At 40.1% G+C, this 17991-nt stretch overlaps 1 protein-coding gene across 1 annotated transcript in view; it reads right to left on the bottom strand.

The window, feature by feature from the left end:
* Nucleotides 1-15949, bottom strand: part of LOC133531768 (protein slit) — a 126195-nt gene extending 110246 nt beyond the window's left edge. Inside the window, exon 1 of the mRNA XM_061870155.1 lies at nt 15840-15949. Within this exon, the coding sequence (XP_061726139.1) occupies nt 15840-15949 (110 nt within the window). The remainder of the gene's footprint in view (nt 1-15839) is intronic.
* Between the last annotated feature and the right edge of the window lie 2042 nt (nt 15950-17991).

Here is a 17991-nt window from a genome sequence, read left to right as displayed (position 1 = left end):
TTATTGGGACTAGATTGGACTTCTACTTCATTTACTTCAATTAGTTTGACTGCAACTACGCCTAAAATTTTGAAAAAAAAACAACAATTATTCGTCAATTTTCGTTTCTAAACTTTCATCTTTATATGTGGACATAATTCCTCTTGAAATTACAATGCCTTCTCTCGCTCCTTTACCGATTAACCAAATTTATTTTTAATTCTTCTCAGTAGTCCAGAATTCCCTAAGTGCTAACTGCAAACATTTCTGTCCACACCACCCATTTATCCTGCATCCTTCCATTCATCACGGACATTTCGCAGTGCGATTTGGACTTCAGCCAGCGACAGACAGATTTCGAAAATGGAACATCTACATTCAGTTCACTGGCGGTTAATACCTTTTATATAAATTTGACTGAGTAGAGTCCTGACGGTTACGAATTTCAAAAAAGGAACGCTCACGTACTGAGTTACTGGCGCTTAATACATTCTTGTGAGTCCAGCGACGGTTGAAAATTTCAAAAATGGAACATCCACGTTTTATTTGAACGGCGCTTAAAACTTTCTTCTATCGACTTTTGCGATAGGATGAAAAAGGATTAACTACGTTTTAAATTTAAAGGCGGTTAATGTGTTTTTCTACTAAAGAAGAACCCTGCGTCACGATGCAGGGCCATTTTTCATACGATTCAATACATTTTCAGAAAGATAGTAATTGTTTTAAGTCCGCCGGATGTTGCGTTCCGCTGAACTAAATTTCCGTACAATAAATTCGTAAAATAGAAGTTTAACAATTGTGTATGATATGAAATATATGATCCGTTGCGATCGTTAAATAATGACTCATTAGACCGGTCCGGGTCGGCGTGTCATAGAAAAGTAAGCGCCGGAAGCTCCGGCCCGGACCCGGGCCGATCTAACGAAACAACGGGAGTCATCCTTAAGGTTACATTCACATTGCGACTGCATTAACGTTATTATTGGAGCGATACTGCTGAAGCGTGACACGGGCACCGCAACGCTGTCAAGCAACTTGGCAACAGTAAATTAAGATGACATTCGAATGGAATCTGCTTGCAGGCTACTTAAGTCATCATGCGAATGTCATATTTAAGGTGTCTCGAGAACATTCCGAGGTGAGGTGTTATGTTTACTATAAAAAAAAATCTTTTATTTCGTGTAACAAGAGACACATATCTTCTTAAACTAACTAAAACTAACTAAAAATCTAAATTTTAAAAATCTTAATTTATTAAACGGGCTTCACCATTCGACAGTACTAGTGGGAGAGTGTAATCTTCCACAGTGTGATAAATATACACAATCCACCCTCTCGGCTATCATCTTCAGAATGTTGTTGGGACTATGCTTGATATAAAAATAATCTTTACTTAATTTAGTCGTTATCTTTTATCTATTTTTCAATTTGTTCACTCTATATTATTTTATGTCTTTTTCCTTCTTGTCTGTTACCTTTCGTGATTTTTCTCACTTGATGGTCTCATCGGAAGATCAGCGCTGGAAGCCACCAGCAACTTGCTGAGATGAGGCCATTTCGTGGCACTACTTCCTTTGTTTTTGTTATATCATGTAATTTAATGTGTCTTGTTTGTGTTTACGAATAAAATTATTCTATTCTATTCTCCGTTTACTATAGGAAATATTCTCGAGCGAGATACCCATACAAAACGGAGAACGTGCCCGTTAAATTCATGGCGGTTACGCGTTTAGGTCGCGAGATTCGAGCTCCGCTTCTATGGTTTGTTGTCAAAACAAACAACTCATGGCACAAAATACTGGTTACCTGTGTTGGTTCTATACGTAGTAATAGTTCAATGCCTTGTCCCGATTTTGTGCCAAAATGACTATTTTTTATTTATTTATTTAAAACTTTATTGCACAAAAGACAAACTTAATGTACAAAAGGCGAACTTAATACCATGAGGCATTCTCTACCAGTCAACCTTAGGGCAAAGCAGAAAAGATTGTGGGCGGCGCGTTTAAAACTAAAAGAAATTGGTATTGAAAGAATTAGAGTCCTAATACACATAAATTAATTATAAACTACTTAAATACATAAAGACACATACATACATTACATAAGTAAATAAATATATATATACATAATATACATAACCGATTCGTGAGACTGATACTTAATTGATCTTTAAACTGCCAGCAAATAAATCACGCAAAGATTTTTTGAAAGCAAACTAGTTGGGAGCTTTTCTAATGTTAGGGGGAAGACCGTTCCAGAGACGTGCTGCCTGAATGGCGTAAGAGTTAGACATGAAGCTGACAAATCAATCTGACAAACTGCCATTTTATTAGTATCTGGGATATAACAGACAAGATACATACGATAAGGTTCAGGAGGGCTAAGATCTAACAAGTATGTAATTGCGAAAGTGACGGGCATAGTGACAAGTGATAAAAATGGAACCATGCTACCATGCAGTAGGGCTAAGATGGTTGGCTCTCTATCATTTGCCACCATGCCTGTCACGTTCTATCAAGTATGTAAGTGTGAAAGTGACGGGTAATATAGTGACATGTGATAAAAATGGAACCATGCTACCATGCAGTAGGGCTAAGATGGTTGGCTCTCTATCATTTGCCACCATGCCTGTCACGTTCTATCAAGTATGTAAGTGTTAAAGTGACGGGTAATATAGTGACAAGTGATAAAAATGGAACCATGCTGCCATGCAGTAGGGCTAAGATGGTTGGCTCTCTATCATTTGTCACCATGCCTGTCACGTTCTATCAAGTATGTAAGTGTTAAAGTGACGGGTAATATAGTGACAAGTGATAAAAATGGAACCATGCTGCCACCGCTGGAAGCCAAAACTGTGCATATTTATAAAATACAAACGTAGTGTCACAGCTAACCACAATACAAAGCCAAACTCAGCTTTCAGAAGCTTTCTTTGGTTACTTTTCAGAAGCATTTTTTTACATTTTATTTAAGCTTTTCTGGTACCAGCCTCGTAAACGCTATTTTCGTAAGGCCCAAAAGTGCCTTCTCCGCGCCATCTCGTGACAAATAGCAGTATTACGAGCGTAATAATTGATATTAATTGCCGAGGGGTGTCTCTTAAAGATAAGTTCCGTGTTTATTGCAGTTATTTGCGAGTAAGTTCCTATACTGGCGTCATCTATGAAGATAGATTTCTCCATGGGATTTGGCATAGAGACAGCATCCAGGCTATAAAAATCCCAAAAAAAAAACGAGAATTTGATATCATTGGAGGCTTTACAGAAGAAACACGGTAAGTACCTATAGAAATTTGATAATCTTCGCTTATAAAATACTTTTTTCCCCTAATTTTCAATTTACAATATCAGTTTCTGGCACTGAAGTACCCCAAAACAAAGAAGCAATTATCTGAGTTTCGTCAAATATTAATTACAAAAAGTTCCGCTCCCCTTGTTTGAGACAACTGTTGATGGAGTCAAATACGGGGACTTTGAATATGATTGATTTAATTTTAGAATAACGGGGAGAAACAGAGGACAGACATATCGCTTTCCAGGGGGTTAAGTTGATAACATCCTGCGCCACAGGCAGGCAGACATTGTTGATATTAGTGGTTATAGAACAGGGCCGTAGCCAGCTTCCAGCAACACCGGGAAGGGAAACGACATTCATACTATTTCCCCTCTGCCGAAGCATAGGTACAACTTTACCTATGGCGATGCATGTGACTCGTCCGTATACAAAAAGAGATCGAGGTGTGCAAGATTTGTCTTTCACGTGTGTCATTTTCTATGTATTTGTGTCGTCATTACAGATTGGATTATGTATGTAGTGAGTGAGAAGTGCGACTGTGTGCACGTTTTCCCCCGCAAAAACTGGCAGAATGATTTGTTCGGTTATATATCGTTTAGGCTCCTCCCTTCCGACGTGTCGGAAGCCGGTGTTGCTGGAAGGTAGCCAGAGTTGAATTTAAGATGGGGCAGCTGTAATTACAGGTAGGGCGCAATACCAAAGTATATTATATTATCAAAGTCTATGGTATTTCTTTAGGTAGGGCAATGGGATTTTAAGGTAGGGCCCATAATGGTGCCAGCACACGTATGCGAATGCTCTGCACGAATGCGAGCGAAGTGTGCAGTCCAACGCAACTAGTTGCGATCTCGCGCGTGATTCGAACTCATGAACCAATCGCGTTGTGTTGTAGCACAGCAAACGAGAATGTTGCGTCGAAATTATATGGACAGACCTATATTTACTTTTGAAATCTTTGATAGGAGGTATGTAATTTTAAATCTTAATCTATTTAATCATATGCGATGAAGTCCCGTTCTCATTTATAATAATGGTATAGTTTCTCAGTTTTGAAATAAAATATGTAACACTTGCCAAACCTTTTAGAAATAAGTGAATTTACTAGGCGGCCTAAGTAACGTCGTAATCTATGTTGTTCTAAAATTAGACATCGAAATACTCTCTATTTTCTTGAAGCAAGTTATATCTCTTCATTTATGACGAAAAGTCCAATAATCGTCCGGCCCGCTGTGACGGAAGTGGCCATCAATGGACGGAAGCCGCAGGCGGACGGTGCAGAGTGACAATGATACTAGAATCAAATGAGACTTTTTTATTTTTGTTTTTATTATATAGAAGGCAAATTAACAGACGAATCGGGAGCACTAAAGGTGTTGTAAGTTCTTTGCCGGAATTTAAGATGGGATTTAAGACTAAAAGTCCAATAATCGACGAGCTCCGTTTGCACGTTTGTGACGGACGTGGCCATCAATGAACGGAAGCCGCGGGCGGACGGTGCCGGGTGACCATGACTCTAGAATCAAATGAGACTTTTAAATTTTTTAGTTTATTATATAGGAGGCAAACGAACAGACGGATGGCCTAATTGTTGTGAGCCATTCGCAACACTAGAGGGGTTATAAGTGCATTTTAATCACGGGGCTCAGCGATCATTGGACTTTTCGTCTTAAATCCCATCTTAAATGCCGGCAAAGCACTTGCAATCCCTCTGGTATTGCGGGTGTCCGTGGGCGACGATAATCCCTTATTATCAGGTGATTATTCTATTCGTTTGCTTCCTATATATTAAGAGCTACTCTCCGGCCACGAATTACACCTCTATTCGTAATTCCCAATACCAGCACAATGACATTCGTCACTAGTACTCTATATGTTGCACTCAACCATATTATAATATTGTTTTTCAGAATCCCATTCTTGACATATTCTCATAGACAGAACCGAAATTCCTAGCCACAGCAGCCCGCTACCTAGAGTATATCTACACCCACAACTATTAATTATTGCAATTATACGCAACAGATCGGCGTCACCTATGCAGAGACTGTGTGGCAGTACCAATAGCATCCTGAAAACGTTGGCAGGTAAGATAGATGCACCACTGCTCATGCACTGGAATGGACTGCATGTGGCAGCCGCAGATGCTGAGAAGTGGTGCATCTAGATTGCCTAGTTATATTTATTTTTTTATATTTATTTTTTTTGTACTTGGAGATATATTATTAGATTTATTATTATTATTTTGTATGTCACTAACCTTAATTAATTTTAAGATTTGTTGTAAATACTAACAATTATGGATCTATTGTGGATTCGAATTAAATAAATAATTGAAATTGAAATTAATATTAATTAAATCTAGTGATAAACTTAGTCTAATTCGTTTTAAGTATGTATGTAACCCATAACTTGCATGTCTAGTTTAATTGTTAATGTAAGTTGGTGAATAAATAAATAAAATAAAATTACTGGGCACCCTGAATAATATAATAGACTGTCCTTCATTATTCAAAATGATACTGTCACGAGTGAGTATGTTTTGCCCGCGGGTAAGATTTGATCCCCACTCGTATTATCCTGATCCTATACAGGGAAGCGGTTTCATCTTAAATAATATAGTTTTATCTCGTTTTTATTCTTAATAAAATTGTATGATTATTAGGTTGTACAGTCAAGGTATTAAATATAGACACGGACAAAGTGCCAAAAATATGTACACACTACTTTAATGTACAGGCAATAAGGTCGTGTTTACATATTTTTGGCATACTTTTTTACAGTTTATTTAACTAAGTAATGAAGCGGTGGTGGCCGAGTAGAATGACGTCCGACTATCAATCCGGAGGTGGTGGGTTCAAATCCTGGCTAGAACCAATGAGACTTTCGGAACTTATGTACGAAATACCACTAGCTTTTCGGTGAAGGAAAACATCGTGAGGAAACCTGCATACGTCTGCGAAGAAATTCAAAGGTGTATGTGAAGTCTCCAATCCGCAGGCTAACGTGGGGATTAGACCAAGCCCTCTCGCGCATAAGAGGAGGCCTGTGCCCAACAGTGGGACGTATATAGGCTGAATTATACTATATAATATATCTTTATTGTAACATCCCACGTACCACATGTTCTTGTGAATAAATTATAAAATAAATTATGTTTATTCTCAGACAATTATTACAGTCCACATATCAACTTACAACCTATGCCACGTTGCAGTACAATCTTCTTCTTCCTCGCGTTGTCCCGGCATTTTGCCACGGCTCATGGGAGCCTGGGGTCCGCTTGACAACTAATCCCAAGATTTGGCGTAGGCAATAGTTTTTACGAAAGCGACTGCCATCTGACCTTCCAACCCAGAGGGTAAACTAGGCCTTGTTGGGATTAGTCCGGTTTCCTCACGATTTCTTCACCGAAAAGCGACTGGTAAATATCAAATGATATTTCTTACATAAGTTCCGAAAAACTCATTGGTAGGAGCCGGGGTTTGAATGTGCGACCTCCGGATTGCAAGTCGCACGCTCTTACCGCTAGGCCTCCAGCGTTTCTGTCACGTTGCAGTACAATAAATAATATAAATGAAAATAGGTAACTTACACACTTTAGATTGCTGATTATCTTGGCCGATCTACCGAACTGCACGTTGTGATTGATTGACTGATTGATTATAAACTTATTGATTGATTTATTCAACAAACAGTGAACAGCAAAAGTAGTGGACTATGCATTAATAGTTTTTTTTTAATACTACGTCGGTGGCAAACAAGCATACGGCCCGCCTGATGGTAAGCAGTCTCCGTAGCCTATGTACGCCTGCAACTACATGCGCGTTGTCGGCCCTAGAATTCCCCCCCGTTGTGGCAACCTTACTCACCGGCAGGAACACAACACTATGAGTAGGGTCTAGTGTTATTTGGCTGCGGTTTTCTGTAAGGTGGAGGTACTTCCCCAGTTGGGCTCTGCTCTAGATCTGGAATGATTATGACTTATTTGTTTAACAATGGGGCCAAGTTGTTCCTGAAATGCGAAAGCGAACGATTCCAAATTTAAAAAGTGGAGTCTTGAGCGTTGCAAGGGTTTCAAGGCACGACGGACAAACTGCTAGCAAGTGAAACAAATTCACCACACCAACGCGAGGATACTTTATTAACTTACTGTGCCATTCTAATGGATAAAATGTAAATTTGTCATCAGTTTTTGAAGAATGAAGAGTTTTTACGTGCGTGTGGTAAAAAATGTGTTTACTTTTGTAAAATGTGACCGCGCCCGGCAAAACTTTTTTCGCTTACCATAAGGACGAGATTTGCTTGTTTCTTTATACGAATAACCTGTCAAGACGTCCTTATGGCAATCGACAAAGTGATGGGACGCAAATAGTGATACCAGTAAGAATTTCGTGATAGGAATACTAATTCAGGGCCCGATTGTTTGTTTATCCTATTTTTATTGTTATTCCACCCCCTCTTCCTCTATTAGCGCCATTTCCCGGAAATGTAAATTTTATTTTTCTCCGGAAGTCAAACCCCCATTTTCCCCAAGAACGTCGTAACCACCCTGTATTTTCCCAAAACATACAACGTTCACGAAAAGACATTAGTATCCAAAGTTGACGTTCAAATTTCAACCGTAATGTAGTAGAAATAAGATTCAAAATTAAACTATTATGTTTTGTGAGTTGTGACATTTTACGTTTTGCCCTTTTGTCGTCTCTGTGTTATATAAGTTACGTGTGTTTACATTGGCTTTTGTGTTCGGTCGATTGTGTATACAGGGTGAAACACCCCGTTTACCCTGTATGACAATTGGCTCAGTCACGTGGAAACAAGTTTAGGATGGTTTTACCCAAATATACTTATACAACGTGGGCCCATATAACCCGACAGGTTTTAATATTTGCTTCGTAAACTTTTCTGAAATCGATCTTGTTTTAAAGATAATGACAATTCTTGTAAAAAATTGTTTCTGTAATAACCGAGTGACCTGAAAGCCGAAACCGAAAAAGAAAGTTCGGTTTTGTTCTAGTTTCAGCCGAAACCGACCCTTCGTTCCAAACCGAAACCGATACGAAGAACGAGATATGATAACGATAAGTTCTGGTTTAGATAAGTTCTCATTTATATATCGTTTACTACTGGCCTTAGCGTCTATTTCAGACGATCTATGGTGTAATGTCCAGAGACATTACACCGCCTGGGACGGAGTTAAGGAAAACGCAGGGATGCCCAGCACCTGCGCCACCCTCTCAACCTCACTAGCCGGACCCACAGGAAAGGCAAGCCAATACGTGTGGAGCCAGGTTGGCTGCAGGAGCCTACCGCACATTTCAGGTTGGACCCTACTCACGCCTAAGGGGGACTCCGTCCCGTGTTTGATTTTGGAGTTTTCCTTCTCCTAGATAAGTTGCAACCCAATGCCTAGAGGCTTATCTCCCCTGTGACGAAGCGTAAGATGACGGCTTCCTTCGTGAACTTAGTCGCCTCTTACGGGTGGTTTTTAGGGGTGGTGCTGTTCTTAAGCAGAATACCACACGGAGATATCGTTTATATGTCGTATAATTGACAGAAGCAGCTCAATTCGGGCAACCATTGTCACTTTGATGTTAGAAATATCGTAGATAGATATTATTGGGGTCACAGCGGAATCGAAATAAATGACAATTTTGACATGTTCTTTAGTTATCGATCTTTTAAAGATCTTTCGAAGATCTTAAACGTGTCTCAATCATTCTTCGAATCGGGCCGTCTATCGATAATACAGTTTCGCCGCGGCCGAAAGGTACGGCTGTTTAAACACTCCCTCGGTCGTGTTTTAATTTATCGCCACACTTATATCGTAATGTACAGTCAGCTGCAGAGAAAGGTGACCCCCCTTACATACAAACAATCTATGCAGGGGGGGTCACCTCTCTCAGCTTTACCTATGTTGCGCCAACTCTTTGACTTTTTGATACGACACGACCCCTACTATTTTCTCTAGCTTGGTCTAAGTAACTGCGTCTGGGTTTTCTTCTACCTCACTTGCGTACTATCCGCCCCTCTAGGATAGTTTTTCTCCACCTCGCTTGCGTGCTATCCGCCCCTCCAGGATAGTTTTCCTCTACCTCGCTTGCGTGCTATCCGCCCCTCCAGGATAGTTTTTCTCCACCTCGCTTGCGTGCTATCTGCCCCTCCAGGATAGTTTTTCTCCACCTCGCTTGCGTGCTATCCGCCCCTCCAGGATAGTTTTCCTCTACCTCGCTTGCGTACTATCCGCCCCTCCAGGATAGTTTTTCTCCACCTCGCTTGCGTGCTATCTGCCCCTCCAGGATAGTTTTTCTCCACCTCGCTTGCGTGCTATCCGCCCCTCCAGGATAGTTTTTCTCCACCTCGCTTGCGTGCTATCCGCCCCTCCAGGATAGTTTTCCTCTACCTCGCTTGCGTGCTATCCGCCCCTCCAGGATAGTTTTTCTCTACCTCGCTTGCGTGCTATCTGCCCCTCCAGGATAGTTTTCCTCTACCTCGCTTGCGTGCTATCCGCCCCTCCAGGATAGTTTTTCTCCACCTCGCTTGCGTGCTATAAGCCCCTCCAGGATAGTTTTTCACTACCTCGCTTGCATGCTATCCGCCCCTCCAGGATAATTTTTCTCCACCTCGCTTGCGTGCTATCCGCCCCTCCAGGATAGCTTTTCTCTACCTCGCTTGCGTGCTATCCACCCCTCCAGGATAGCTTTTCTCTACCTCGCTTGAGTGCTATCCACCCCTCCAGGATAGTTTTTCTCTACCTCGCTTGCGTGCTATCCGCCCCTCCAGGATAGTTTTCCCTTACCTCGCTTGCATGCTATTCACCCCTCCGGGATAGTTTCAAGGAAGTGATAGTGTCGTATTAAATGTCCAATCATTTTTCCGCGTCTGATTTCTATGTATAGTGTGCAGAATAGCTCTTCTTTCACTCACTCTTCGTAGCACCTCTTCATTCGTTATCTTGTCTCTCTAACTAATGCCTTGCATCTTACTGTACTATTGTTATTATTATTATTTAATCGTAAATAAGGTCAAGTATGAAGAAGAGGTATTCGTTGCGTGAGTAATGAGAAAACAAATATTTCTTCACGGGCCTCATAAAGACATATTGCTCCCTCGCCAATATGATGCTAATATGAACCCGCCTTTATATTATTGGTACAGGCGAGGGCGAAAGTGTTATCATACAAATTGATATAACGTAGTGTAAACAAGTGAAACCATAAACTATTTGTCCAACCGTTGTATGCCTTACTAAGTTTCAGTTGTCGATTTACCCGCGAGATGTCGCCGAAAAATTCTGTGTTAAAATGTTTCCGGGAAGGGGTTTTTTCTGTAAAGTCGACTTTTTTTATCATCATGAGCTGAAATAAAGAATTTTTCCAAAATTTTCTTTCATAGGTACTGCCCATTCCGTTACCGCCGTACAGTGTTCAAAAAATGGTAACGGAATGGAAAAATAAAACTTGGGACCAGGGATCGGAACCGGTTTTTTGCAAAAACATCGAAATAACCATATATTTCGGTTTATTTTATACTCTAAATGTAGGACTCAGTTGTGTTTTCAGATAACGACTTCGTATTATTAGATTGCCTAATTAGAAATGAAGTAATTAACAAAGAACGAAAAAATACCGTTTTCGTTCCCACACAAAAAATACCGGTTTCCGATCCCTGCTTGGGACGCTTTTTTTCTCCTAGTAGGATCGAAAGAGCTTGTGATTCTGAGTAGGAGGTGTACCTGACTTCTGGCAGGTACTTAGCATTGTCAAGTGTTTTGCAGAAATCGCAAAGCGTCTGGTTGACGTAACTGGTAACCAAAGAGCTGACGGCTTCCTCGCACAACATATCAGTATTGCGATACAACGAGGCAATGCCGTCAGTATCCTTGGTACAATGCCTCAAGGGCCTATTTTAGAGTTATAACGGTAGTACCGTCATCAGATTTATTAATTACCTTAATCCGATTATTGTATGGGCAATAAGAGATAATTATGTTTGAGCCTTTTTACAGATATAATTTTTATTTACAAATATAACGAGAAGTTTACAATGTGACCGCGGCCGACAAAATGTCCCACTTTGTCGCTTGCCATAAGGACACCTTGTCAGGTTATTCGTATAAAAAATACAAGCAAATCTCGTCATTTTGGCAAGCAACAAAGTGGGACGTTTTGCCGGCCACGGTCACGAATAATCAATCTAAAACTCATTACAAAGCTGATCTAAACAGGGGCTCGTTTATTGAAATAATAGAGAAAAAATATTTTTGAACTAGGATTTACTTTCGTTCTAAAAATGTTTTGCGAAACGTCAAACAAATCCCTTCTACATAAACTTCAACAAAACTGCAATTTTCATTCTGACAAATCATTAAACATCTTTAATTGTTTTATGATCTTGCCTCCCTTTCTACCGTCAAATTATTAAATAGTTCCTCTCACTTCTGCTCCCGTCTGTACCAACATTGATATTACACGAAAATAATATAGCTACCCCACTATTACATGCTATGTGGGTGCCCAGAGTAGCGAAAACTACAGAGGCAGCTTTAAAGTATGGCTTCAAAAGGCAAACGCTTTTTATTTAGTATATTGTGTAAAAAAGAAAAAATAATTAAAAAGATTAAAGCATGTATGTATTGTATAGCTACCTAAGTATAATATTTCAATTCAATTTTCAATTATTTATTTAATTCGAATCCATAATTGATCCATAATTGTTAGTAGTTACAACAAATCTTAAAATTAATTAAGGTTAGTGACATACAAAATAATAATAATAAATCTAATAATATATCTACAAGTACAAAAAAATTAAATATAAAAAAATAAATATATCTAGGCAATCTAGATGCACCACTTCTCAGCATCTGTGGCTGCCACATGCAGTCCATAATAAACCGTTACAGTAAATAAAACATGAGAGAACCTTTTTTCGTAAATTGAAAAGCTTTTGACCTTTTACGGATGATTGAATGCTTTCTCCCTTGGTTGAAATGCTTTGGCAGGTATTTTTATTATTTTAATAGTAATATCCTACCTTTGTATTTTGTATCTTAAGAAGCCTACTGATTAACAGTCCGACGGACTGTATCGGCCTGTCAGTTAGAACAAAAAGTTGACAGTGCCGAACAACTGACAGGCCGATCCGTCCGGCGGACTGTTAATAAGTGGGCTCCTTTAGTTCAAGTTTTTGCACGATACAACTTAATAGTGAAATTAACGCCTATAGGCCGTCTCTACCAGTGAACCAATGAGATTTGTGGATAAAGCTTGAATGGATTTAAAATTCAGTGACATGCCATATATTAAGTAAGTGTTTAAATGCCACAAAAATAACTAGCAGTCATTCCGAGCTAGTTATAAAAATCGTTAGAGATTAAAACGATGTTTTTAAATGATCTTTAAATAAGTATTAAGTATTTTACGTATTTTATACGTGCAGGTTGCCGATACAGATATATTTCACGATAGTATGGGTGTTTTCGTGAGGCGTGTTAAGCTGTATCTTGACAATAGCATTGCAATAAAGTAGGCAATTATTGAAATGAAATTTGGCACACATTCTGTATACATACAATACATAGCGTTAGAATATGAAATAAGACTTAATTTATAATTTAATATTGTGTAATATGTAAGTGCTTTGGTCTAGTACTGTAAACTTGCATATATTGTTCATTAAATAAATAAATAAATTAGAAAATATCTTAGAATTTAATTACAAATACACTTATTACAATAAATTATTTCATTTCCTCAAAGGTTGACTGGAAGAGATCCCATACAGGGATAAGTTCGCCTTTGTTGTATTTAGTTTACTCTGTAACTGTGTTTTTATTTCTATGTACAATAAAGTATATACATACATACAATAAATTATATTTTGACATTATTACACAAATTGACTTAGCCGCATAGTAAGCTTATTATAGGCTTGTGTTGTGGGTACTCAGACAACGATACATATAATATATAAATACATAGAAAATACCCATAACTCAGGATCAAATATCCGTGCCCCTCACACGAATAAATGCCCTTACCGGGATTCGAACCCTGGACCATCGGCTTCAAAGCAGGGTCACTACCCACTAGGCCAGACCGGTCGTTAAAAACAACCAATAATCTCATCAATTTGTTTCATACATACAAAATTCCATACAAATTAGCACACTCTATCCCTTTCCTACTCTACCACCACCCCAAACCTAATACACCAAACGCAGTAGAAAATGGAAAAGTATAACCACAAGTCACACGGCAAACTTACATTTGCGGTCGCGAGGGCGCCACTGCTATACAATTTGTATGGGAAAACTGTAGTTTTCGAGTTGGGGAACCGCATGGTAAGTTGGTGGAGTGTATAGTTATTTTATAGGGCTTCACGCCTTTCAGTGGTAGTGATGGGAAATGACCGAAACCGATATAATATTTTGACTTTTTTAATATCCTTACTTTGAATGTTTGACCTCAACGTCAAATGTTTTCATTTATTTATATAAAAGTCCAATAAATTAATATGTAATTTACTTTTCTTATGGAGTAATAAAAAAAAACTTACACTTAGTAGTAGTAAACTTTTTATTGTACAAAAATACATATTAAAAGTAATATACAATTAGTAAGAAGTACAAAGGCGAACTTATCCCTTTGAGGGATCATTCCAGGTAACCTTTGAGTAGATGAGAGGAGAGAGTGAAAAGAGGGTGACAAATGCAGCAAAATGTACAACAAGGTACAAGAACAGAGACATTCTGTAAACGCTCTAACTTGTCCAGAAGTTCTTCTGACATGTCAAGGTTCACAGCGTCTCCATAGTCTAGTAAAAGCAGTAACAGAGAGCAAGCCAGCATGGTTTTGGTATCAACTGGAAGAAAGTTCTGCACCCGCCCGTAAAGAATGGAGTGATCCAAACAGCTTTTTGCTTATTTCAGTGACTGATTTAATTTCGATGCATCGAGTCGAGTCTGATAAGCCTACTTTTTAACTTTTTATCTTATTTATACTCAGAATCACGAGCTCTTTTGATCCTAATAGGAGAAAAAAGTGTCCAAAAAAGTGTACTTCTGAGCCGTTACCAGTTTTCCTACATTTTGTAGGTCGGTAACGGAATGGAAGGATCGAAAAATGTATGGAAATTTTGGTACACTCCTCCTACTGGGATCGAAACTTGCTTGTGATTTTGAAATATCGTAAAAATTCCAAAATTTGAAAACAAAGTGTAGTGTATAACTTTAAATAAAATATGTCCCATAGGTCACGTCTTTTTTCCTTTCTGAACCTATTCTAGTGAAATTTGGTAAGCAGCGGCCTGATTTTTTAATATCGACCGCTCGATTTCGTTACTGTCTCCACTACTAGGCATTTAAATTGTGCTAATAGAATAAAAACCGAATGGTCAATACCACTCGATTCCCAATTCCTATCGCTCGTATCGTTTTTCAAAAAACAGCATTTAGTTGTTTTCCAGTTTCCGAGTGGCGAAATCGAGCGCTAGAAATTCAATAATCGGTCCCTAGATTCAATAATTATAATAGACCCTGATGTTTATTATTTTTTAGACATTTTCAAAATAACGGCAGCAATCAGCCTTGGCTTCACGAGGTCTACAGATAACAGAGCCACTAGTGAGTAGTTTTCCAAAGAATTTTTGGTACCTAGTCATCCAAATTCCGAACGGGTTTCGGTCACGTCTTGTCCCATCCCTACCTATTCACGCATTGTAGGGCCCTACGACCGCGTTTGTGCAAAACGCCGGCAATTCGCGACGTAAATTCAAATTTGCGGTTATTTTTATAGTTATTGTTATATATTGTATGTTATTGGACAACGGGACTGAAGCCCGCAAGAATTATTGTTAGTAGACGTGACTTTTCGGAGTTAATATCTTTAAGATTCTAAACATTGTTTTTAGTATTATCAGTTATCTACGTAAGAATAGGTAGTAAGTTTAGTTTAAGCGAATCTTCCTTGCATGTTTAAGCAGAATGTATCATCAGCCGTAAAAGTGCATGACAGAGACAGCACTACCGCACTGCGCTATAAGAGCGACAGAGATGGCAATGGTACTTACAGTCGGTGTGCATCTATAGGCAACTTCTTGGGCACGTGCAGCAGCGAGCGGTGCGCGCAGTCCGCGGCGGCGGGCCGGCAGCCACACGCCCACGGGCACGACAGAGACATCCCTTTCACTACCGCACTGCGCTATAAGAGCGACAGAGATGGCAATGGTACTTACAGTCGGTGTGCATCTATAGGCAACTTCTTGGGCACGTGCAGCAGCGAGCGGTGCGCGCAGTCCGCGGCGGCGGGCCGGCAGCCACACGCCCACGGGCACGACAGAGACATCCCTTTCACTACCGCACTGCGCTATAAGAGCGACAGAGATGGCAATGGTACTTACAGTCGGTGTGCATCTATAGGCAACTTCTTGGGCACGTGCAGCAGCGAGCGGTGCGCGCAGTCCGCGGCGGCGGGGCGGCAGCCATACGCCCACGGGCACGACAGAGACATCCCTTTCACTACCGCACTGCGCTATAAAAGTGACAGAGATGGCACGGTACTTACAGTCGGTGTGCATCTATAGGCAGCTTCTTGGGCACGTGCAGCAGCGAGCGGTGCGCGCAGTCCGCGGCGGCGAGCCGGCAGCCACACGCCCACGGGCACGACAGAGACATCACTACCGCACTGCGGTATAAGAGTGACAGAGATGGCACGGTATACTTACAGTCGGTGTGCATCTATAGGCAGATTCTTGGGCACGTGCAGCAGTCCGCGGCGGCGGGCCGGCAGCCACACGCCCACGGGCACGACAGAGACAGCACTACTGCACCGCGCTAAAAGAGTGACAGAGATGGCACGGTACTTACAGTCGGTGTGCATCTATAGGCAGCTTCTTGGGCACGTGCAGCAGCGAGCGGTGCGCGCAGTCCGCGGCGGCGGGCCGGCAGCCACACGCCCACGGGCACGACAGAGACAGCACTACTGCACCGCGCTAAAAGAGTGACAGAGATGGCACGGTACTTACAGTCGGTGTGCATCTATAGGCAGCTTCTTGGGCACGTGCAGCAGCGAGCGGTGCGCGCAGTCCGCGGCGGCGGGCCGGCAGCCACACGCCCACGGGCACGCGCGTGCGCGTGACACGCTCAGCACGACCAGCAGCGCGATCAGACGCATAGTTAGGTCATGGTGGCGCTGTAACAAAGAATATTCAGTTATTGTTGAGTACAGAGTAAGATGGTAGTTGGAAGTTCGAGTCTATCGAGCCAGTGCTCGAGCAGAAATGAATGAATGAATTAATGAAAATCTTTAGTTCAGACAATTAGTGGCCCATAGATAAAAACCTTATACTAGTATAAATATTATTACAAAAATTTTTTTTTAAAACTAAACTAAATAACACAAACAGAAATGTTACTGCAGTCGGTATCCCAATTACACCTTAAATTAACTTGATCACATCATGCACATCCATATATGCAACTCTCTATGATGTGTTCAAACACTGCATGGCACGACCGCCATTGCGGCATTTGATCATACCAAAGATTTCAAAAGTAAAGATAGGCCCGTTCATATTATTTTGACCAAACATTCTCGTTTGGTATGCCTCGGTGGAATGCTACTTACAGCGCGATTGGTTGATGAGTTCGCATCACGCGCGCGATTGGTCGCAACTAGAGTCAGACTTATATAAGTTGGTAGCGATTTTGACAGCCCAGATAGTGCAACTGTTATTGTAAACATCAAAGTTCCATGAAATCATGACGTTTACTTAACACTTGCATACGCTGGGTTATCAAAATCGCTGCCAACTTATCTTGGTCTGACACCATAAATAAATAAATAAATAAATAAATATTATAGGACATTATTACACACATTGACTAAGTCCCACAGTAAGCTCAATAAGGCTTGTGTTGAGGGTACTTAGACAACGATATATATATATAATATAAATATTTATAAATACTTAAATACATAGAAAACACCCATGACTCAGGAACAAATATCCATGCTCATCTCACGAATAAATGCCCGTACCAGGATTTGAACCCGGAACCATCGGCTTTATAGGCAGGGTCACTACCCACTAGGCCAGATCGGTCGTCAAACGCCATTCCACCATTCCACCATTCTTGGTGCTTGTAAGGCCCGTCTTTACGAAGTACCTAGGCAATATAAATCAATGAACCATAGCCATACACTCGAATAAAAAGTTATTTCGACCGATATTAGAAATCAAATCAAATTCCTTTGTTTTTTCAAAGAATTTCGAAATTTGATTGTTATTATTATTAATTTGTAAATAAAATGTAAATAACATTTTCACAGATAAGAAATTTATTGTAACAAAACAGTATTTATGCTGGCCGTTATTTTCGGCTTTATAATGCATGATTCATTTTCAATTAATTAATTAATAATATTTATTTTAGATTAATAAAAATCCATATTCTTATAGAACATAGAGGGTTTATGATATGTGTGTGGATAAAAATTACAAATGTACTTCTATATGCACAAACAGATTATGCAAGATGTATGCCATTAAATACGTTCATAGTAAATCATGCACTCGGGCTACCACACTTTACGATACGCGTGGATTGTGTTAATAATATCGTGGATAATTTACGATTTGACATCGGCGTAGGACAGTCAGCATCAATATTTGCTGATAGAAGTGTTGGCCAAACGTTAATTAAGAATTGACCAC

This window comes from Cydia pomonella, chromosome 25, assembly GCF_033807575.1.
Source record: "Cydia pomonella isolate Wapato2018A chromosome 25, ilCydPomo1, whole genome shotgun sequence".
NCBI classification, from domain to species: Eukaryota; Metazoa; Arthropoda; class Insecta; order Lepidoptera; family Tortricidae; genus Cydia; species Cydia pomonella.
The sequence above is the reverse complement of the archived record's forward strand: the minus strand, read 5'-3'. Positions and strand labels throughout refer to the sequence as shown.